General features: G+C 46.0%; 1 protein-coding gene across 2 annotated transcripts; it reads left to right on the forward strand.

Annotated features, from left to right (window-relative positions):
• The first annotated feature begins 288 nt into the window (after positions 1 to 288).
• Positions 289 to 17,389, forward strand: LOC141176035 (uncharacterized). Of its 2 annotated transcripts, XM_073660009.1 has the most exons (8): positions 289 to 370; positions 4,315 to 4,648; positions 13,015 to 13,164; positions 13,294 to 13,473; positions 13,557 to 13,680; positions 13,764 to 13,861; positions 14,059 to 14,149; positions 17,129 to 17,389. In XM_073660009.1, the coding sequence occupies exons 3-8, from the start codon at positions 13,072 to 13,074 to the stop codon at positions 17,377 to 17,379; spliced, it is 837 nt and encodes a 278-aa protein (XP_073516110.1). In that variant the 5' UTR covers positions 289 to 370; positions 4,315 to 4,648; positions 13,015 to 13,071; the 3' UTR covers positions 17,380 to 17,389. The 2 variants fall into 2 exon arrangements, with proteins under 2 accessions (XP_073516110.1, XP_073516111.1); XM_073660010.1 differs by lacking the exon at positions 4,315 to 4,648.
• Positions 17,390 to 18,149: the final 760 nt, after the last annotated feature.

Raw genomic sequence — 18,149 nt, forward strand, 5'->3', positions numbered from 1 at the left:
CTCGTACACACACGGCTCTGCTCCGTACACCTCGTACACACACGGCTCTGCTCCGTACACCTCGTACACACGCGGCTCCGCTCCGTACACCTCGTACACACGCGGCTCTGCTCCGTACACCTCGTACACACGCGGCTCTGCTCCGTACACCTCGTACACACGCGGCTCTGCTACATCCACACTGTAAACCCCTCCTGACCCCACACATAAACTTCAGCTCATCCAGCACCATGACAACCAGCACAGCAGAGTCCTGCATCCACTGAGGCCCCTGATCATGTGACCCCTGACTCCTCCCCTCCTGTGACCTCATCACAGCTCCTGTGCGCACAGAGCAGCCATATATGTGGTGGCGGCTCTGCAGGTGGAGGTATGTGGAGACCCCATTACTGGGCGCAGGGGGTATTAACCCCTTCAGCACGGAGGCTCTTTTGGGGTCTTGTGTTGCCCCTTTATAAGAATCATAAGGTTTTAGTTCAGTTTCCTGTAATAGATACATACGACCCAACTATGGAGACAGGAAGGGAGGAAACGTATTGTTCTCATAGTACAGGGCCCCTTTACTGCCCCACAGTGTAATGCCCCCATTATGCCCCTTATGCAGGATGTATGATGCCCCCACACAGTGTAATGCCCCCATTATGCCCCTTATGCAGGATGTATGATGCCCCCACACAGTGTAATGCCCCCATTATGCCCCTTATACAGGATGTATGATGGCCCCACACAGTGTAATGCCCCCATTATGCCCCTTATGCAGTATGTATGATGCCCCCACACAGTGTAATGCCCCCATTATGCCCCTTATGCAGGATGTATGATGCCCCCCACAGTGTAATGCCCCCATTATGCCCCTTATGCAGGATGTATGATGCCCCCACACAGTGTAATGCCCCCATTATGCCCCTTATGCAGGATGTATGATACCCCTTACAGTATAATGCCCCCATTATGCCCCTTATACAGTATGTATGATGCCCGCACACAGTGTAATGCCCCCATTATGCCCCTTATGTAAGATGTATGATGCCCCCATACAGTGTAATGCCCCCATTATGCCCCTTATGTAGGATGTATGATGCCCCCACACAGTGTAATGCCCCATTATGCCCCTTATGCAGTATGTATGATGCCCCCACACAGTGTAATGCCCCCATTATGCCCCTTATGCAGTATGTATGATGCCCCCACACAGTGTAATGCCCCCATTATGCCTCTTATGCAGGATGTATAATGCCCCCATTATGCCCCTTATACAGTATGTATGATGCCCCCACACAGTGTAATGCCCCCATTATGCCCCTTATGCAGGATGTATTATGCCCCCACACAGTGTCATACCCCATTATGCCCCTTATGTAGTATGTATGATGCCCCAACACAGTGTAATGCCCCCATTATACCCCTTATCCAGTATGTATGATGCCCCCACACAGTGTAATGCCCCCATTATGCCCCTTATGTAGGATGTATGATGCCCCGACGGTATAATGCCCCCAGTATGCCCCTTATCCAGTATGTATGATGCCCCCACACAGTGTAATGCCCCCATTATGCCCCTTATGCAGGATGTATGATGCCCCCACACAGTGTAATGCCCCCATTATGTCCCTTATGCAGGATGTGTGATGCCCCCATTATGCCCCTTATCCAGTATGTATGATGCCCCCACACAGTGTAATGCCCCCATTATGCCCCTTATGTAGGATGTATGATGCCCCGACGGTGTAATGCCCCCATTATGCCCCTTATCCAGTATGTATGATGCCCCCACACAGTGTAATGCCCCCATTATGCCCCTTATGCAGGATGTATGATGCCCCCACACAGTGTAATGTCCCCATTATGCCCCTTATACAGTATGTATGATGCCCCCACACAGTGTAATGCCCCCATTATGCCACTTATGCAGGATGTATGATGCCCCCACACAGTGTAATGCCCCCATTATGCCCCTTATACAGGATGTATGATGGCCCCACACAGTGTAATGCCCCCATTATGCCCCTTATGCAGTATGTATGATGCCCCCACACAGTGTAATGCCCCCATTATGCCCCTTATGCAGGATGTATGATGCCCCCCACAGTGTAATGCCCCCATTATGCCCCTTATGCAGGATGTATGATGCCCCCACACAGTGTAATGCCCCCATTATGCCCCTTATGCAGGATGTATGATACCCCTTACAGTATAATGCCCCCATTATGCCCCTTATACAGTATGTATGATGCCCGCACACAGTGTAATGCCCCCATTATGCCCCTTATGTAAGATGTATGATGCCCCCATACAGTGTAATGCCCCCATTATGCCCCTTATGTAGGATGTATGATGCCCCCACACAGTGTAATGCCCCATTATGCCCCTTATGCAGTATGTATGATGCCCCCACACAGTGTAATGCCCCCATTATGCCCCTTATGCAGTATGTATGATGCCCCCACACAGTGTAATGCCCCCATTATGCCTCTTATGCAGGATGTATAATGCCCCCATTATGCCCCTTATACAGTATGTATGATGCCCCCACACAGTGTAATGCCCCCATTATGCCCCTTATGCAGGATGTATTATGCCCCCACACAGTGTCATACCCCATTATGCCCCTTATGTAGTATGTATGATGCCCCAACACAGTGTAATGCCCCCATTATACCCCTTATCCAGTATGTATGATGCCCCCACACAGTGTAATGCCCCCATTATGCCCCTTATGTAGGATGTATGATGCCCCGACGGTATAATGCCCCCAGTATGCCCCTTATCCAGTATGTATGATGCCCCCACACAGTGTAATGCCCCCATTATGCCCCTTATGCAGGATGTATGATGCCCCCACACAGTGTAATGCCCCCATTATGTCCCTTATGCAGGATGTGTGATGCCCCCATTATGCCCCTTATCCAGTATGTATGATGCCCCCACACAGTGTAATGCCCCCATTATGCCCCTTATGTAGGATGTATGATGCCCCGACGGTGTAATGCCCCCATTATGCCCCTTATCCAGTATGTATGATGCCCCCACACAGTGTAATGCCCCCATTATGCCCCTTATGCAGGATGTATGATGCCCCCACACAGTGTAATGTCCCCATTATGCCCCTTATACAGTATGTATGATGCCCCCACACAGTGTAATGCCCCCATTATGCCACTTATGCAGGATGTATGATGCCCCCACACAGTGTAATGCCCCCATTATGCCCCTTATACAGTATGTATGATGCTCCCACACAGTGTAATGCCCCCATTATGCCCCTTATACAGGATGTATGATGCCCCCCACAGTTTAATGCCCCTATTATGCCCCTTATGCCGGATGTATGATGCCCCCACACAGTGTAATGCCCCCATTATGCCCCTAATGCAGGATGTATGATGCCCCCACACAGTGTAATGCCCCCATTATGCCCCTTATGCAGGATGTATGATGCCCCCACACAGTGTAATACCCCCATTATGCCCCTTATGCAGTATGTATGATGCCCCCATTATGCCCCTTATGCAGGATGTATGATGCCCCCACACATTGTAATACCCCCATTATGCCCCTTATACAGTATGTATGATGCCCCCACACAGTGTAATGCCCCCATTATGTCCGTTATGCAGGATGTATGATGCCCCACACAGTGTAATACCCCCATTATGTCCCTTATGCAGGATGTATGATGCCCCTACACAGTGTAATGCCCCCATTATGCCCCTAATGCAGGATTTATGATGCCCCCACACAGTGAAATGCCCCCATTATGCCCCTTAAGCAGTATGTATGATGCCCACACACAGTGCAATGCCCCCATTATGCCCCTTATGCAGGATGTATGATGCCCCCACACAGTATAATGTTCCCATAGTATTGACTGAGGTCCTGCAGTTGGAATAATCCCTCCGGACAGTGGTTTTCCCTTTGCCTGCTCCCCTACATGTAGACCCTCGAGCATGTATACAGGCATGTAGGGGAGCAGGTCTTACTAGATATCGAGGCTTTGTACAGTAATATACTGCATGAGGATGGTATCAGAGGAGTAAGACATTTCTTGAAATCGAGGTCAATAGAGTGTAGCAGATATAATGACTTCACGGAGGATCTTCTAAAATTCACTCTTACTCATAACTTGTTTCTTTTGACAGGAAGTTCTTCCACCAGCTCAGGGGTACTGTGATGGGGAGCCCCTGTGCCCCCTCGTATGCTAACCTATTCCTGGGCTGGTGGGAGGAAACCACAATATTCAGGGATGATCATAAGTGGTGGCATCCATATATTGGGGTATGGTACAGATATATTGACACTTTTTTTTATCATCAGGTCAGAGACGAGTGAAGAATTTCTTGAATTTGTTAGGGAACTCAATATCCATAGAGTGGGCCTGAGATTTACATTGGAGTTTAATTATTACCAGTTGCCTTTCCTGGATGTACCAATCAAGAAAGAACGAGATGGAACCCTGGGGACACTCCAATACCATAAACCTACAAGCACTAATAAACTATTGAAGTAGGATAGTCACCACCCCATCTTCCTAAAAAAAAAAAAAAAGCAATATCCAAGTGCCAATGTTTACAGTTGAGAAGAAACTGCTCTAATGTCACAGATATTAATATACAGGCAATAAACATGAACACCAGATTCAAGGAAAAAGGTACCCACAGTACATTTTGGATTCCACACGATTGTTTGCAGAAAAACAGGAGAGACAGACACTCCTCCATACCTAACCAAGACACCAAGAAAAAGATTGAATAACACGAGTAATAGGAACTTGTGACAATCAGTGACCTTATCTTTAATATCCTCAGAAAACACTAGGATGTACTTGTGGCCGACCCGGACCTGAGGGTGCTGTGGGATCTACTCCCACAATAACTTTCAGAAAGGGTTGGTCAATTAGGGACCGTTTAGTGCATAGTTTCTACAAAAACCTGCACTCAAGGGGACTTGGCTGGATAGAAGAGTCTTTTGTTTCTTTAGATGTGAGAAAGTTGTACATGTAATTGGTTGACACCATGTAAATCTTTGTCGAGTTCCTCCACCGGTAAAACCTTTTTCCAAAGGGATTATTCCAATTGTAAAACTTCAGGACTTGTATATGTGGCCATATGCACGACCAAGAGGGAATCTATATGGCGGGTGGAGGAGCATTTGGGCGAAATACGCCATGGTCAGGACACCCCATTAGTGAGAAACGTGAACAGTGTACACTGAGGTGAAACCGGAGACCTCTCCTTTTGTGTCATTCAGGTGGTTAATCCCAATGTGAAAAGAGGTGATCTCAATAGATGTATCCTCAAAAAGGAAATTGAGTGGATTTCCAAACTGGATTCAGGAACCCCTAAGGGACTGAATGAGCAGATTTCCTGTGCCTGTTTTGTGTGAATACAGCCCCATTCTGGATTACATTTTTGGTTTTATACTCTACCCATTGCTACTCAGTTCCCTGTGAATGAGGTTCACATATTTTACTTCATCAAGATATCTGAGCTTCTATATCAGAATTATTTCTTATCAGTTATATCCCACATACTATTTAGTAATACACAAGGATCACTACACTTGTTAATCTCTAATTATGCAATAGGGGTCAAATATGACCATTTAGGAATATACTGTGGGCCACCATCCCATATTTTTTGTAGTGATAAAGTAGATCTACATGCCTGTTGCATGATGGGAGGATGTGCAATACTTGTTTTTAGTCTCCCATGACACTGATCTCAGAGAGAGGATTTTTCTGTTGGTGGAATGCAATCCAATACCATGTGCGCTCCGGCATGGAACGTAGGCATGTGCATTTGTGGACAATGATCCTAGATGTGCTCTGTCGTGGAATGATAACTACGGGCATTCGCAGTCACAGGTATGAGTGGCGCGGCGGCAATCAGTTTATCTGGCGTTTCAGTGTAAAGCACGTCACTTCCAGACATGCACACTAGGTGATGGACATTATCGGAACTCTAGTTCATGAGAAGTAGCGTAGGTGCAGTACATTATTGTAGACAGACTCCATTCTGTATATCCTGTGACAATTCACCTCTAGGAATGGGAATGGGCCTCCTAGTCTGGGAGGGGTTTTGGATGAAGTGGGCTATTTAAACATGGACACCTGGCTATTAGGCACACTATGCTGAACATCATGAATTATCACTGTATCAAGCCTCCTGATGAACCTATTGGGGAAACGCGTTGAGGCGGATTATTGAAACATTCTCTGAGTACCCCATACCCTTTCCTTTATACATATTGTAGGGGTTTTACTCACTTGGGTGAGACAGGAGGAAAACATGAGGTATGTTCCTTTAAAAGTTCATGTGGGTTTATTGCTTCATAAACCCAGAAGCCAAACAGAAAAGCAAATAGCCTTTAGATCAGGCAAACAAAGTAAATGTCCTTAGCATGTCTCTGCTCAGCCAGGCCTGTGTGGCACAAGCTGGGGTAGCGTCCAGTGTCCTGGCTTGGTCTGAAGACAAACATACACAGGAGGCCTTCTCCCTCCAAACACACAGACCATGTGCCAAACAACAGCCTCCATTTTATAGGCTGTTAACCACACCCAGAGGTGAAGTAAGTGGGTAACTAGAACCGCCCATTCTCTTTTAGCTACCCGTAACCCGCTCCCAGGTGCACCAAACGATCCTCTTAGTGCTTATGTGCCCTAGAGAAACACTCCGGGTTACATCACAGACACCAGCCATCTCTGTGATAACTCCCATCGACTGGGTGACCATTAGCCACCTTACATACATCCTCCCTCTGCCTTAAGCTGTGGGGCTAGGGACCTTCTACTACCAGACAAGGGATTCTGGAGAGGGCATCGGCTTTACCATGTAGCTTCCCTGCTCTATGTTCTACATGGAAGTGGAAGTCCTGTAGGGCTATAAACCAGCGGGTGACCCTGGCATTTTTCCCTTTGTTTCCCTTATCCATCTGAGTGGGGCATAGTTGGATACTAATTTAAATTTTCGACCTAACAGATAGTACCGTAAGGTGTCCACTGCCCACTTTATGGCCAAGCACTCCTACTCTATGACTGAATAATTTTTCTCGCAGGAGGACAGCTTTCTACTCAGGTAGAGGACAGGGTGCTCCTCCCTGTGTATCTCCTGGGAAAGGACTGCTCCTAAACCGACATCTGAGGCATCTGTTGGAGTATAAACTCCTTCTTGAAGTCTGGGGCAACCAGGACCGGTTGACTACACAGAGCCAGTTTCATTTCTTGAAAGGCCGTCTCCGCCTCTGCAGTCCACTTGGCCATGGCTGATTTTGTCCCTTTAAAGGAGGTCAGTCAGGGGTGCGGCCATCATGGCGAAGTTTGGGATGAATTTTCTGTAGTATCCCACGATTCCCAGGAAGGGTCTGACTTGCTTTTTCTACAGCGGTCCACTTTAGTAATTTGGGGTTTTATTTTGCCTCTACCCACTACATATCCGAGGTACTTGGCTTCTTATTTCCCCATGGCACATTTCTTCAGGTTTATTGAAAACCCTGCCTTCCTCAGAGCATCAAACACAGCCTGGACTTCTTCCAGATGACTCTCCAGGTCTGGTCTAAAGATAATAATATCGTCCAGGTATGCTGCGGCATATTTCTTATGGGATGCAAGGATGCGATACATCGGTCTCTGGAAGGTTGCAGTGACCCCCTGCAGTCCTAACTGCATCTGGATATGCTGGAAGCATCCGTCCGGCATAGAAAACGCAGTCTTCTCTTTGGCTCCCTTTGCCATGGGGATCTGCCAATATCCCTTCGTCAGATCCAAGGTGGTTATTTACCTTGCTGGCCCAAGCCTCTCGATCAGCTCATTGACGCATGGCATGGGATATGCGTCAAATTTGGAGCCCTCTTTCAACTTCCGATAGTCGTTGCAGAATCTCCACTCGCCATCGGGCTTTGGGACCAAGACGATAGGGCTCGACCAACCGCTCTTGGATTCTTCAATGATACCGAGCTTCAGTATACGAGCCACCTCTTTTGGAGATCAACTCTCGTTGCGCCTCCGGTATCCAATAGGGCTTCAAGTTCACCCGCACATGTGGCTCTGTCAGAATCTCGTGTTCTATGAACCTTGTGCAGCCCGATAATTCCGAGAACAGATCCTGGTTCTTCTGCAGCAACTCCCGACACTGCTGTTTCTCAGCCTTCATTAGCGTTTCCACTATTGCGCCAGCGTCACCTTCTGGCTTGCCCAGCAAGCATGGAGCTTCCACAGCTTCTCTGTCTTGCCATGGCTTGATGAGGTTGATGTGGTATATCTGGTATGGCTTACGTCATCCCTGTTGATGAACCTTGTAGTTCACTTCACCCACTTTTTCCAACACCTCATATGGCCCTTGCCACTTAGCCAAGAACTTACTTTCCACCGTAGGAATTAGCACGAGGACTTGGTCTCCCGGATTGAGTTGCCTCACTTTGGCTGACCAGTTGTAGACTCTGGCATGAACTTCTTGTGCCTGGAGGAGATGTTTTTTTATGATGGGCATCACCTTCGCAATCATCTCCTACATCAGAGCGACGTGCTCGATAACGCTCCTGTGGGGCGTGACCTCTGCGTCCCAGGTTTCCTTTGTGACATCCAGGAGACCCCGCGGATGTCGGCCATGCAGGAGTTCGAATGGCGAGAACCCCGTAGAGGCCTGTGGAAACTCTCGGATGGAGAACAGGTATGGTAGGAGACAGTCCCAGTTTCTACCATCCCTTTCTATGACCTTCCTCAGTATACTTTTCAGAGTCTTGTTAAACTGTTCGACAAGGCCATCTGTCTGAGGATGGTATACTGAAATCCTCAGTTGTGAGATTTGCAGGACTTTGCATAACTCCCTCATCACCTTACTCATAAAGGGAGTTACCTGGTCGGTGAGTATCTCCCTTTGGTAAGCCTGTTTGGGACAACACGTGGACCAACTTGCAGGCTATACTCTTTGCGGAGGAGTTTCTCAGTGGAATCTTTTTAGGATAGCGTGTGGCATAGTCCAGGATAACCAATATATATTTATGCCCACGAGCAGATTCAACCAGGGGACCGACCAAGTCTATATCAATTCTCTCGAATGGCACTTCAATAATGGGCAAATGGCACGAGGTGACTTCGAAAGTGAGAGGTGGTGGTGGTTAACTGGCACATAGGGCTAGACCTGCAATACTTAAATATTTCACGGGGACATCCGGGACAATAGAACCTCTGCATGATTCATTCCTGTGTTTTTTTCACTTCCAGATGTCCCCGTCCCCCCCCAAGACATGTGAATGGGCCATGTCCAACAGCTTCCGTCTAAAGGGGCCCGGCACTATTAATTGCTCTACACGCTCCTCCCTCACTTCCGTGACCCGGTACAACAACTCCCCACTCATCATAAAATGGGGAAATCTTGTGTCAGCCCCCGGCTCCTGTGCAACCCCATTTATAACAGTGACATTATTAAAGGCTTTCTTCAGAGTTAGGTCCCTATGCTGGGCAGAGCCAAAATTCCTGCTGGTCACTCCTAACTCCAGAATGGCAGACTCTGGGGGCGCTACCTCCTTATCCTCCACAAGGACACAAAAGGGAAACCTGTCAGACTCTGGATGTGGTGATACCTCATCAAGGTTAACTGGTTTCTTATCTGAGCCAGAAAGCCCGGAACCCTTCCCCCACAGATCCCAAAACAAACAAAATTCCCAGCCTATAATAATAGGGTGCAATAAGTTCTGAACGACACCGACCTCGTGGGACTCAGTACTGTGGGCTGTTTCAATGTCCACTCTGGCCATGGGGTAGTCCTTAGCCTCACCATGAATGCACTGAATGCCAACTTTTTTCCCCGGGATAATTTGGTGAGGAAGGGTGGTCCTCATAAGGGTCACCAGAATCTCGGAATCTAGCAGTGCCATTAACTCCCGTCCGTTCACCTTCACGTGATATGCTTGTGGCCCCTCACTGGGTGAACAGTTTACACTGCAGGCCAGATAAGCATAATATGAACAACTGCATCCTATGCTGCAATTCATCGGCTCAGGGATCAGGGGACAACGGGCGGCTATATGGCCTGGGCCGCGGCACCTCCAGCAAACAACGTCACCCGTAGGGACTTTGGACCCACAGTATGGAGTGAGCTGCCTTCCCAAGGAATCTTCAACTCCCTGGTATCTCTCGACCTGTCTGACCAGTTCATCTGCATTCTGGGAATCACCCTGGGCAACCAAAGTCTGTATGGGCCTCGGAAGGGAGTGCACAAACCGGTCCATCACCACCCGTCTCTACCATCTGCTCAGGCATAGAGGACTCCAGCTGCAGCCACTTATGGACCAGGTGCAACAGTTCAAATATTTGGGAGCGAGGTGGTTTGTCCCGGTGATACTCCCAGCACTGAACCCGCTGTGCCCTGATAGTCATTGTCACCCCCAAGTGCAAGAGAATCTCAGTTTTTAGCTTGCCATACTCTGGCGTCCTGCAAAGCTAAATCATAGTACACCTTCTGGGGCTCTCCCGTCAAGTATGGCGCCAGTACCTCTGCCCACTGCTCTGGCGGAAGTTTTTCCCTCTCAACGACCTTCAATGTCATCCCCAGGGGTCATTTTCTGCAAAGCCCGTCTTACTGCCTTCGGGACGTGGGAGTCATCAGCCGGACCTGGGGTTGGGGCATTCTTCCTGCCCTGGATGGCGGTTGCCAGAAGCTGCATCTGCTGCCGTTGTTCCCGCTGGTGCTGCTGGATCTGCTGTAACAACAGCCTGTTGGTCTCCTGCTGTTGCTACATCTGGCGATGCTTGCTGGCTTGCAACAGACTTCACCCAGGACATGCAATCTTTCCTGTAGCAATCACACATTTCTGCTGGGAATGCTGCCCGCACATCTAACACCAATTGTAGAGGTTTTACTCACTTGGGTGTGACAGGAGGAAACCGTGAGGCAAGTTCCTATAAAAGTTCATGTTGGTTTATTGCTTCATAAACCCAGAAGCCAAACAGAAAAGCAAATAGCCTTTAGATCAGGCAAACAAAGTAAATGTCCTTAGCAGGTCTCTGCTCAGTCAGGCCTGTGTGGCACACAAGCTGGAGTAGCGTCCAGTGTCCTGGTTTGGTCTGAAGACAAACATACACAGGAGGTCTTCTGCCTCCAAACACACAGACCATGTGCCAAACAGCAGCTTCCATTTTATACGCTGTTAACCACACCCAGAGGTGAGGTATGTGGGTAGCTGTACCCACCCATTCAATCCTAGCTACCCGTAACTCGGCTCCCAGGTGCACCAAACGATCCTCTTAGTGCTTATGTGCCCTAGAGAAACACTCCAGGTTACATCACAGAGACCAGACATCTCTGTGACACATGCCTCCCATCGACTATCTCTGTGACACATGCCTCCCATCGACTACGCGACCATTAGCCACTTTACAATACCTTGATACATATCTGGTTTTATGACTTCCTCCACGGCTGATAAAAGGGACCCTCTGGGACTTATCTGACCTCTAATATGGACATACAGGTGATAGAAATGTGAATCTATACATCTATGCCTCATATTAGAGGTCTGTTTGTTGTAAAATGGCTTTTTATTCAGTGAAGATTCCAATGCTTGCTGGCCAGGGGATGGGAAGAAATCCCCGCCTACTGTGTTGATTAAAATATTTCCCCCCTTTCCTGCATGTCACAGTGCCCTGTGACGTGCAGTCGCCATGTCCAGATCCCGCGCCTGCGCGCTTTTTGCGGTAGTGACCCACTTGTACTGTGTACTATGCAGCCATAGTACTGCAGAGATCTTGAGCCAAGGCGCCGGGAATTCACCGTGACTCACCGGCACCTGCGCACAAGATCCCTGCAGTACTATGACTGCATAGTACACAGTACAGCTGCACCTTCCGTAAAAAGTGAAGTGCGCGGGACCTGGACATGCTAACTGCACGTCACAGGGCACTTCTTCCCGTCCACCGGCCCGCAAACATCGGAATCTTCACTGAATAAAAAGCCATTTCACAGCAAACAGACCTCTAATATGAGGCATACTGGTAAGTATAGATTCACATTTCTATCACCTGTATCCCCATATTAGAGGTTAGATAAGTCCCAGCGGGTGACAGGTTCCCTTTAATCAGCCATGGGGTAGTCGGTAGAGTGGATTCCCTTTAATAAATACTCACTAAGCCCCATTCTTCGTGCAGATACTAATGAATCCAGGACCTATGAGATTTTTAACACATGATAGTTGGATAGATAGAGGCGTACCATTCATAGTAGCAGCTCACACGGCCACTATGGTGTCCATGAAAAAACACAGAATTTGACCTTGGTTTTAGTTGGTATCCATGCAGCACATAAATGCATGTTTACTAGGGCCATTAATCAGAAAAAAAACCTATAAGAAGAAAAATGGTCATAAACCCTGCTGTAAATAAATAAATTAAAAGCAAAAGTGCATTTAAATAAAATAGGGTCCTTAGCAACACTGTTTTTGATCAAAAATAGCATGAAAGCTATCCCACCATGGCAAGGTGAACCCATTTGGGATAGGCCTGCTATGTATAATAAAAACCTTACCATGTGTCTGCCTCAAACTTCTGTGTGTGAATAAGACATGAGATCTAACGTGATAGAAAATTACAGAAAGACGGGAAACATTCATATAGACGACAGGCGGAGATGTGGTCAGTGAAACACTCTGGCTAAATATGTTTCTAGTGCTGTAGTAGAAGATGAAGATGTCGTCCTCATCATGAAATAGTTATTTCTCATATTACTTGTACTGAATATCTCCTGCAGTATTGCTAATGCCGATTGCAATGTTGGTAAATGAGGCGAGAATTAGCTTTATGGAAGATGAGTCTTTGAGAAATGTGTTCAGCTACAGACTCCAAGAAAGAAACCGCTTGCTGTCTGTGGCTTAAAATATATAGGTTTTATTAGTATATGTAAAGAAGAAAACTAAATACTGTAAAATAATAAATCTCCTCATATGTTTCCCCTTATTATCTCCAGTAATTGTATTATTACACAGGATTTTTATGATGTTACATTGGCTCATCATCTTCTCATTCAGGTCTTTACAATATCAGATCCTCTCAGTGAGGATCTTCTATTTAAGAGAATTTTCCTTATGGACCCATCAAAGATGGATATGGACAGAGACAAGATGGCGGAGAGGATATTACACCTCACCCTAGAGATCCTCTTCCGGCTTACTGGAGAGGTGAGAGATTCTGATGACGTCACATTACATCATTCTTATCTATGGGAATAACAGATGGCCAGAACTGGAGAGGTGAGGACTCTGGAAATGTCTGTAGTGAGATTTATTAATGTGTCTCTCCATAACCAGGATTACACATTAGTAAAGAAGACCTCTAGTGAGCGCTGTCAGGACCCTGTGTCTGAGGGATGGGAAAGACCCCTGAGCCCAATCACAGGGCCTCCATCTCACCCCTTGATACATGAGGACATCAATGACCAGAAGATTCTAGAACTCGCCTACAAGATGATCGAGCTGCTGACTGGAGAGGTGACACTGCTGGGAATACTGGGACATTATACAGTAACACTATGAAAGGATCGGGGGGATGACTGTATCATTGTATGTGTCAGGTTCCTATAAGGTGTCAGGATGTCGCTGTCTATTTCTTCATGGAGGAGTGGGAGTATTTAGAAGGACACAAAGATCTGTACAGGGACGTCATGTTGGAGGTTCCCCAACCCCTCACATCACCAGGTAATAGACAGGACTAAATACACACGGCCCATAATTATCTGTATGTAAAGAATGAATTCAGTTCCTGTATGTGTTTCCTCCAGATATATCCAGTAAGAGGACAACACCAGAGAGATGTCCCCGTCCTCTTCTTCCACATGACTGTAAAGAAGAAGATCCCAATGTTCCTCAGGATCATCAGGTAGATGGAGAGAAGATGTCATGAGATCTCACCTATGATGTGTAGACTGCTGTGATGGTCTTGTGTTCGGTGGTGATTTATCCACCAGTATTATATGTTTTATACTTGTGTAATGAGAACGGTGGAGATGGCAGGATTAAATCTGATCTTAGATATAACGTCTCATCTGTTTGTGACTTTTACAATATTTGTTTCAGGGTGAAGATCTGACCCATATTAATACTACAGAGACATATGTGAGGGGTGATGAGCGGTGTAAAGAGGAGATTTCTACATATGACTACCCAGGTGAGTAGTGACCACTAAATGCAGAGAAGTCACAGATTCTTCTCAGTCACCGGCTGTGGCTGCTTTATCAGTGGTGTAGTCCGGCCGTATCACAATCGTGTGATCACCATTTTGCAACTAGACCAAAACATTCTCCATCCAAAACTGTTCAAATGATTTTGGGCCTTGAAAGCCCTTTTCTACATAACTTACAACCTGGAGGATCCACCTGCCCCCTGGAATTGGGAGACGCTGACCGTGACCTGCCCAGGTCTGTAAACTACAAAGCCTAATGACAGCGTACATAGAAAGTGCTGACAAGTTAGAAAATCACTTGAAGAAAAATATAATGATGGGTCTGTAAGAGAAAGCGGAGGGTAATGATGCTGTCGGCTTCCTAGAACCCTGATATCTTATTGGATGAATCTACCTTCTCTCCCTTCTGTGCTGATGAATGTGCTCATATGGTCCCTACAAGACCAGGTCCAGTCTTTCTGGCCAAACTTTACTTTTATGATCTACAACATTAAATGTGCAGTGAGGCCAAGTGTGAATTTCTGTTCAATAACAGCAGAGTTTCCCTTTATCCTGACTTTTCAATTTCTTTTAAAACCGATTAACTTCAAACAGGATTGTGATAAACTAAACAAAAAAAAAACATTACACCTGTGCCATGATATATCTCTAAGCTAAATTTAAGACACCTCAGCTCTGCACTATTATAATAAGTTCTCTTTGAATGTCTAATATTTCTTCTTGAAACTCATCTGACAGAAAATATTGTCCCTTACGATAGTTTAGATGCCAAGAGCCACCGAGCCCCATACTCTAATTACCACAGGGAGGTTTCACCACTAGTTACTCACTACTTACTGATGGAGAATGTTGAGTTTGATGTGTTATTGTCTATACTCACAGTTTTGACTACAGTAGTTGGTTCCCAAAATACTCTGATTTAACCCCTTCCTGCAGCCAGTTTTGTGTTCCTATCAGGGCCCATTTTTCAAATCTGACATGTGCCACTTTATGCGGTAATAACTTTGGAATTCTTCACATAGGATAATAGGAAACAAATGGACCTTACAAATTATATTCCAACTTCTCTTGAATCCGACGATACCCTATATACGGTTGTACACTACTGTCTGGGCACATGGCAGGTTGAGAAGGGGAGGAGCGACACTTAGCTAATAGATTGCAGACACAATGTATTGGGGGCGCTGTTCGTGGTCACCTGGCAGCTCAAAAGATGGCCAACACGAACAGGCTTGGCGCTATCTACTCCATTTTCCAGATCCCAGGGTTTGCCTTGCTCATCACACTTTAACCCCTCTACATGGATTTGGACTTATCTTGGGCCACAGTGTTACCTGCTATTCTGTGATGTGAGATGGCAAGAAGAATAGTGGGGTAGCCAGATCAGAACATGGAGGTCAGAGAAAATACAAAATCACACGAGTAGTCAGTAAACGGGCCGAGGTCACAACAGGAAACAAATACACAAGCCGGGAGCTGAGCACAGAGGACTGAACCAGAGGAGAACAAGGCTGGATCTGGCAGCTTCCGGCAATATGCTTCCAGCTTTAGTAGGGTGCGGTGCTTTCCAGTTGGCTGAAGCAGAGAGCAGATTACTCCAGCTGGACAGCACACACACCCATACTGCCAGACTGGATAGTACTACTGGTCCCAGGCACCCTAATCTTAGTGGCTGGACAGAGCCTGTGCCACCCAGAGCTTCTGGTTCTGACGTCTCCTCCATCACCAGCTCCTCCTGCAGAATGAATAAGGCGGCTCCTGGTGACAGAAGCAGACGTTGCAGGAGCAGATCCCGGGAGAGATGGGACACACCATTTGCACAAACCCTAATGTGACCAAATTGCAGAAAGCCAGAGCAGTAGAAATCCCCATAAAGTGACACCATTTTGGAAATTATAACCCTCAGTGAAATAATCTATAGGAGTAGTGACTATTTTGACTCCACAGGCACTTTCCGGAAATTAGCACACACATTACCCAACACATAGTGCCCAGATTGTGCTCCAGGAGACACACACCATAAATTAAGTGGGTTCTTCTCACTATAGTAATGCCGAATACATGGAGGCTAAATGTGGTTTGGGCGCAGAAGTGAGGGGGAGATCTGACTTTGGGAGAGTGGATATTGCTGGATTGGTTTATGGAAGCCATGTTGATTCTCAAGAGCCTTTGAGCCACTAATAATGTGGAAACCTCTGGTTTTCCATTGACAGATGATGGACCTGAGTGGGGACTTGTTTTTTGTGAGATGAGTAGAAGTTTTTATTGATATTATTTTCACCTACATAACATTGTTTGGTGGCTTTTTATTCCATATTTGGGAGGCAGAATGAATAAACAGTTGAACACTACGATCCACTGGTTCATCCTATGAGGTTTTCTAGTAGACTGTGAACTGTTATTGTCTTGGTGAATAATGACGGCTAACATAGGGCAAACTTTAAAAAAAATCACAGAAAAAGATACAGCCTTACTAACATCAAATCATATAACAAATGCACTAGCAGGATGCCGCAGACCCCCACGATAAAGGGGGGGGCAGCGCAGGTGCAAAATACTGATGGAGCAACCACTCACAAACCTACCAATTCATGGAGGGGGTGGTTGCCTAGTATTAAAGATGCACACAGATGAAGCTTGCATAGGACGCCAGTCACACAGGTAGGTGTGATGCCCAGTGTCTGGCTTAGCCTAATGATGCCCATACTATTAGATCAGGAGGGCTGCCTAGCACTATATAAGTGCACCCCACATGGACAGACACCCCTGTACACCCAACCAACACTAAAATGCTAATGCATTTGTTATCTGATTTGGTGTTGGTAAGGCTGATTTTTCTGTGATGTTTTCTTGGTAAATAATGATACTTTACATAAAGTGCATTTTTACGGAGAGTTTAAGTAAAAATGTTCAACAATATAAATTTTGTTATTCATAACTAATAATTGGTTTTATTCTTGGCAGATGACTGTACCAGGAGATCAGAGGGACAGCTGACACCTTCAATTTTTAAATCAGATGATCTTGAGATCACACAAGATACAATTGAAGTGAATGACATTACTCCAGATATACCATCATCCATTCACAGCAAAGATCTGTCATCTGATTCATTACTGACTACTAAGGAAAGTCAAAGTCACAAAATTAGCATTAAAAAAACAAATTGTTCCTACAGCAAAGAAGCCATTTTCATGTTCAGAATATGGAAATAGTTTTTCCCTCGAAAAGTCTTTTTTAAACATCAAAGCATTCACACAGCGGAGAATAGATTTTTTTGTTTCAAGTGTGGGAAATTTTTTAACCAGAAATCGGATCTTGTTAATCACCAGAGAAGTCACACAGGGGAGAAGCCTTTTTCTTGTTCAGAATGTGGAAAATGTTTTGCAGAGAAATCAATTTTAATCAGACATCAGAGAACTCACACAGGGGAGAAGCCTTTTTCCTGTTCAGAATGTGGGAAATATTTTAGCCGAAACTCAGGTTTGCTTAAGCACAAGAGAATTCACACAGGGGAGAAGCCTTTTTCTTGTTCAGAATGTGGGAAATATTTTAACCAGAAATCATATTTGGTTAATCACCAGAGAACTCACACAGGGGAAAAGCCTTTTTGCTGTTTAGAATGTGGGAAATGTTTTAACCAGAAATCAAATTTGGTTAATCACCAGAAAACTCACACAGGGGAGAAGCCTTTTTCCTGTTCAGAATGTGGGAAATGTTTCATCCAGAAATCAGATATGGTTAAGCACAAGAGAACTCACACAGGGGAGAAGCCTTTTACCTGTTTAGAATGTGGGAAATGTTTTAGCGATAAATCAGATTTTATTAAGCACCAAAGAACTCACACAGGGGAGAAGTCTTTTTCCTGTTCAGAATGTGGGAAATGTTTTGTGAAGAAATCATCACTTCTTAGTCACCAAAGTATTCACACAGACGAGAAGCCATTTTCATGTTCTTAATGTGGGAAATGGTTTACACGGAAATC

The sequence above is a fragment of the Phyllobates terribilis genome, unplaced genomic scaffold (genome assembly GCF_046119375.1).
Source record: "Phyllobates terribilis strain yellow unplaced genomic scaffold, ASM4611937v1 Scaffold_17__1_contigs__length_24005725, whole genome shotgun sequence".
Classification (NCBI taxonomy): domain Eukaryota; kingdom Metazoa; phylum Chordata; class Amphibia; order Anura; family Dendrobatidae; genus Phyllobates; species Phyllobates terribilis.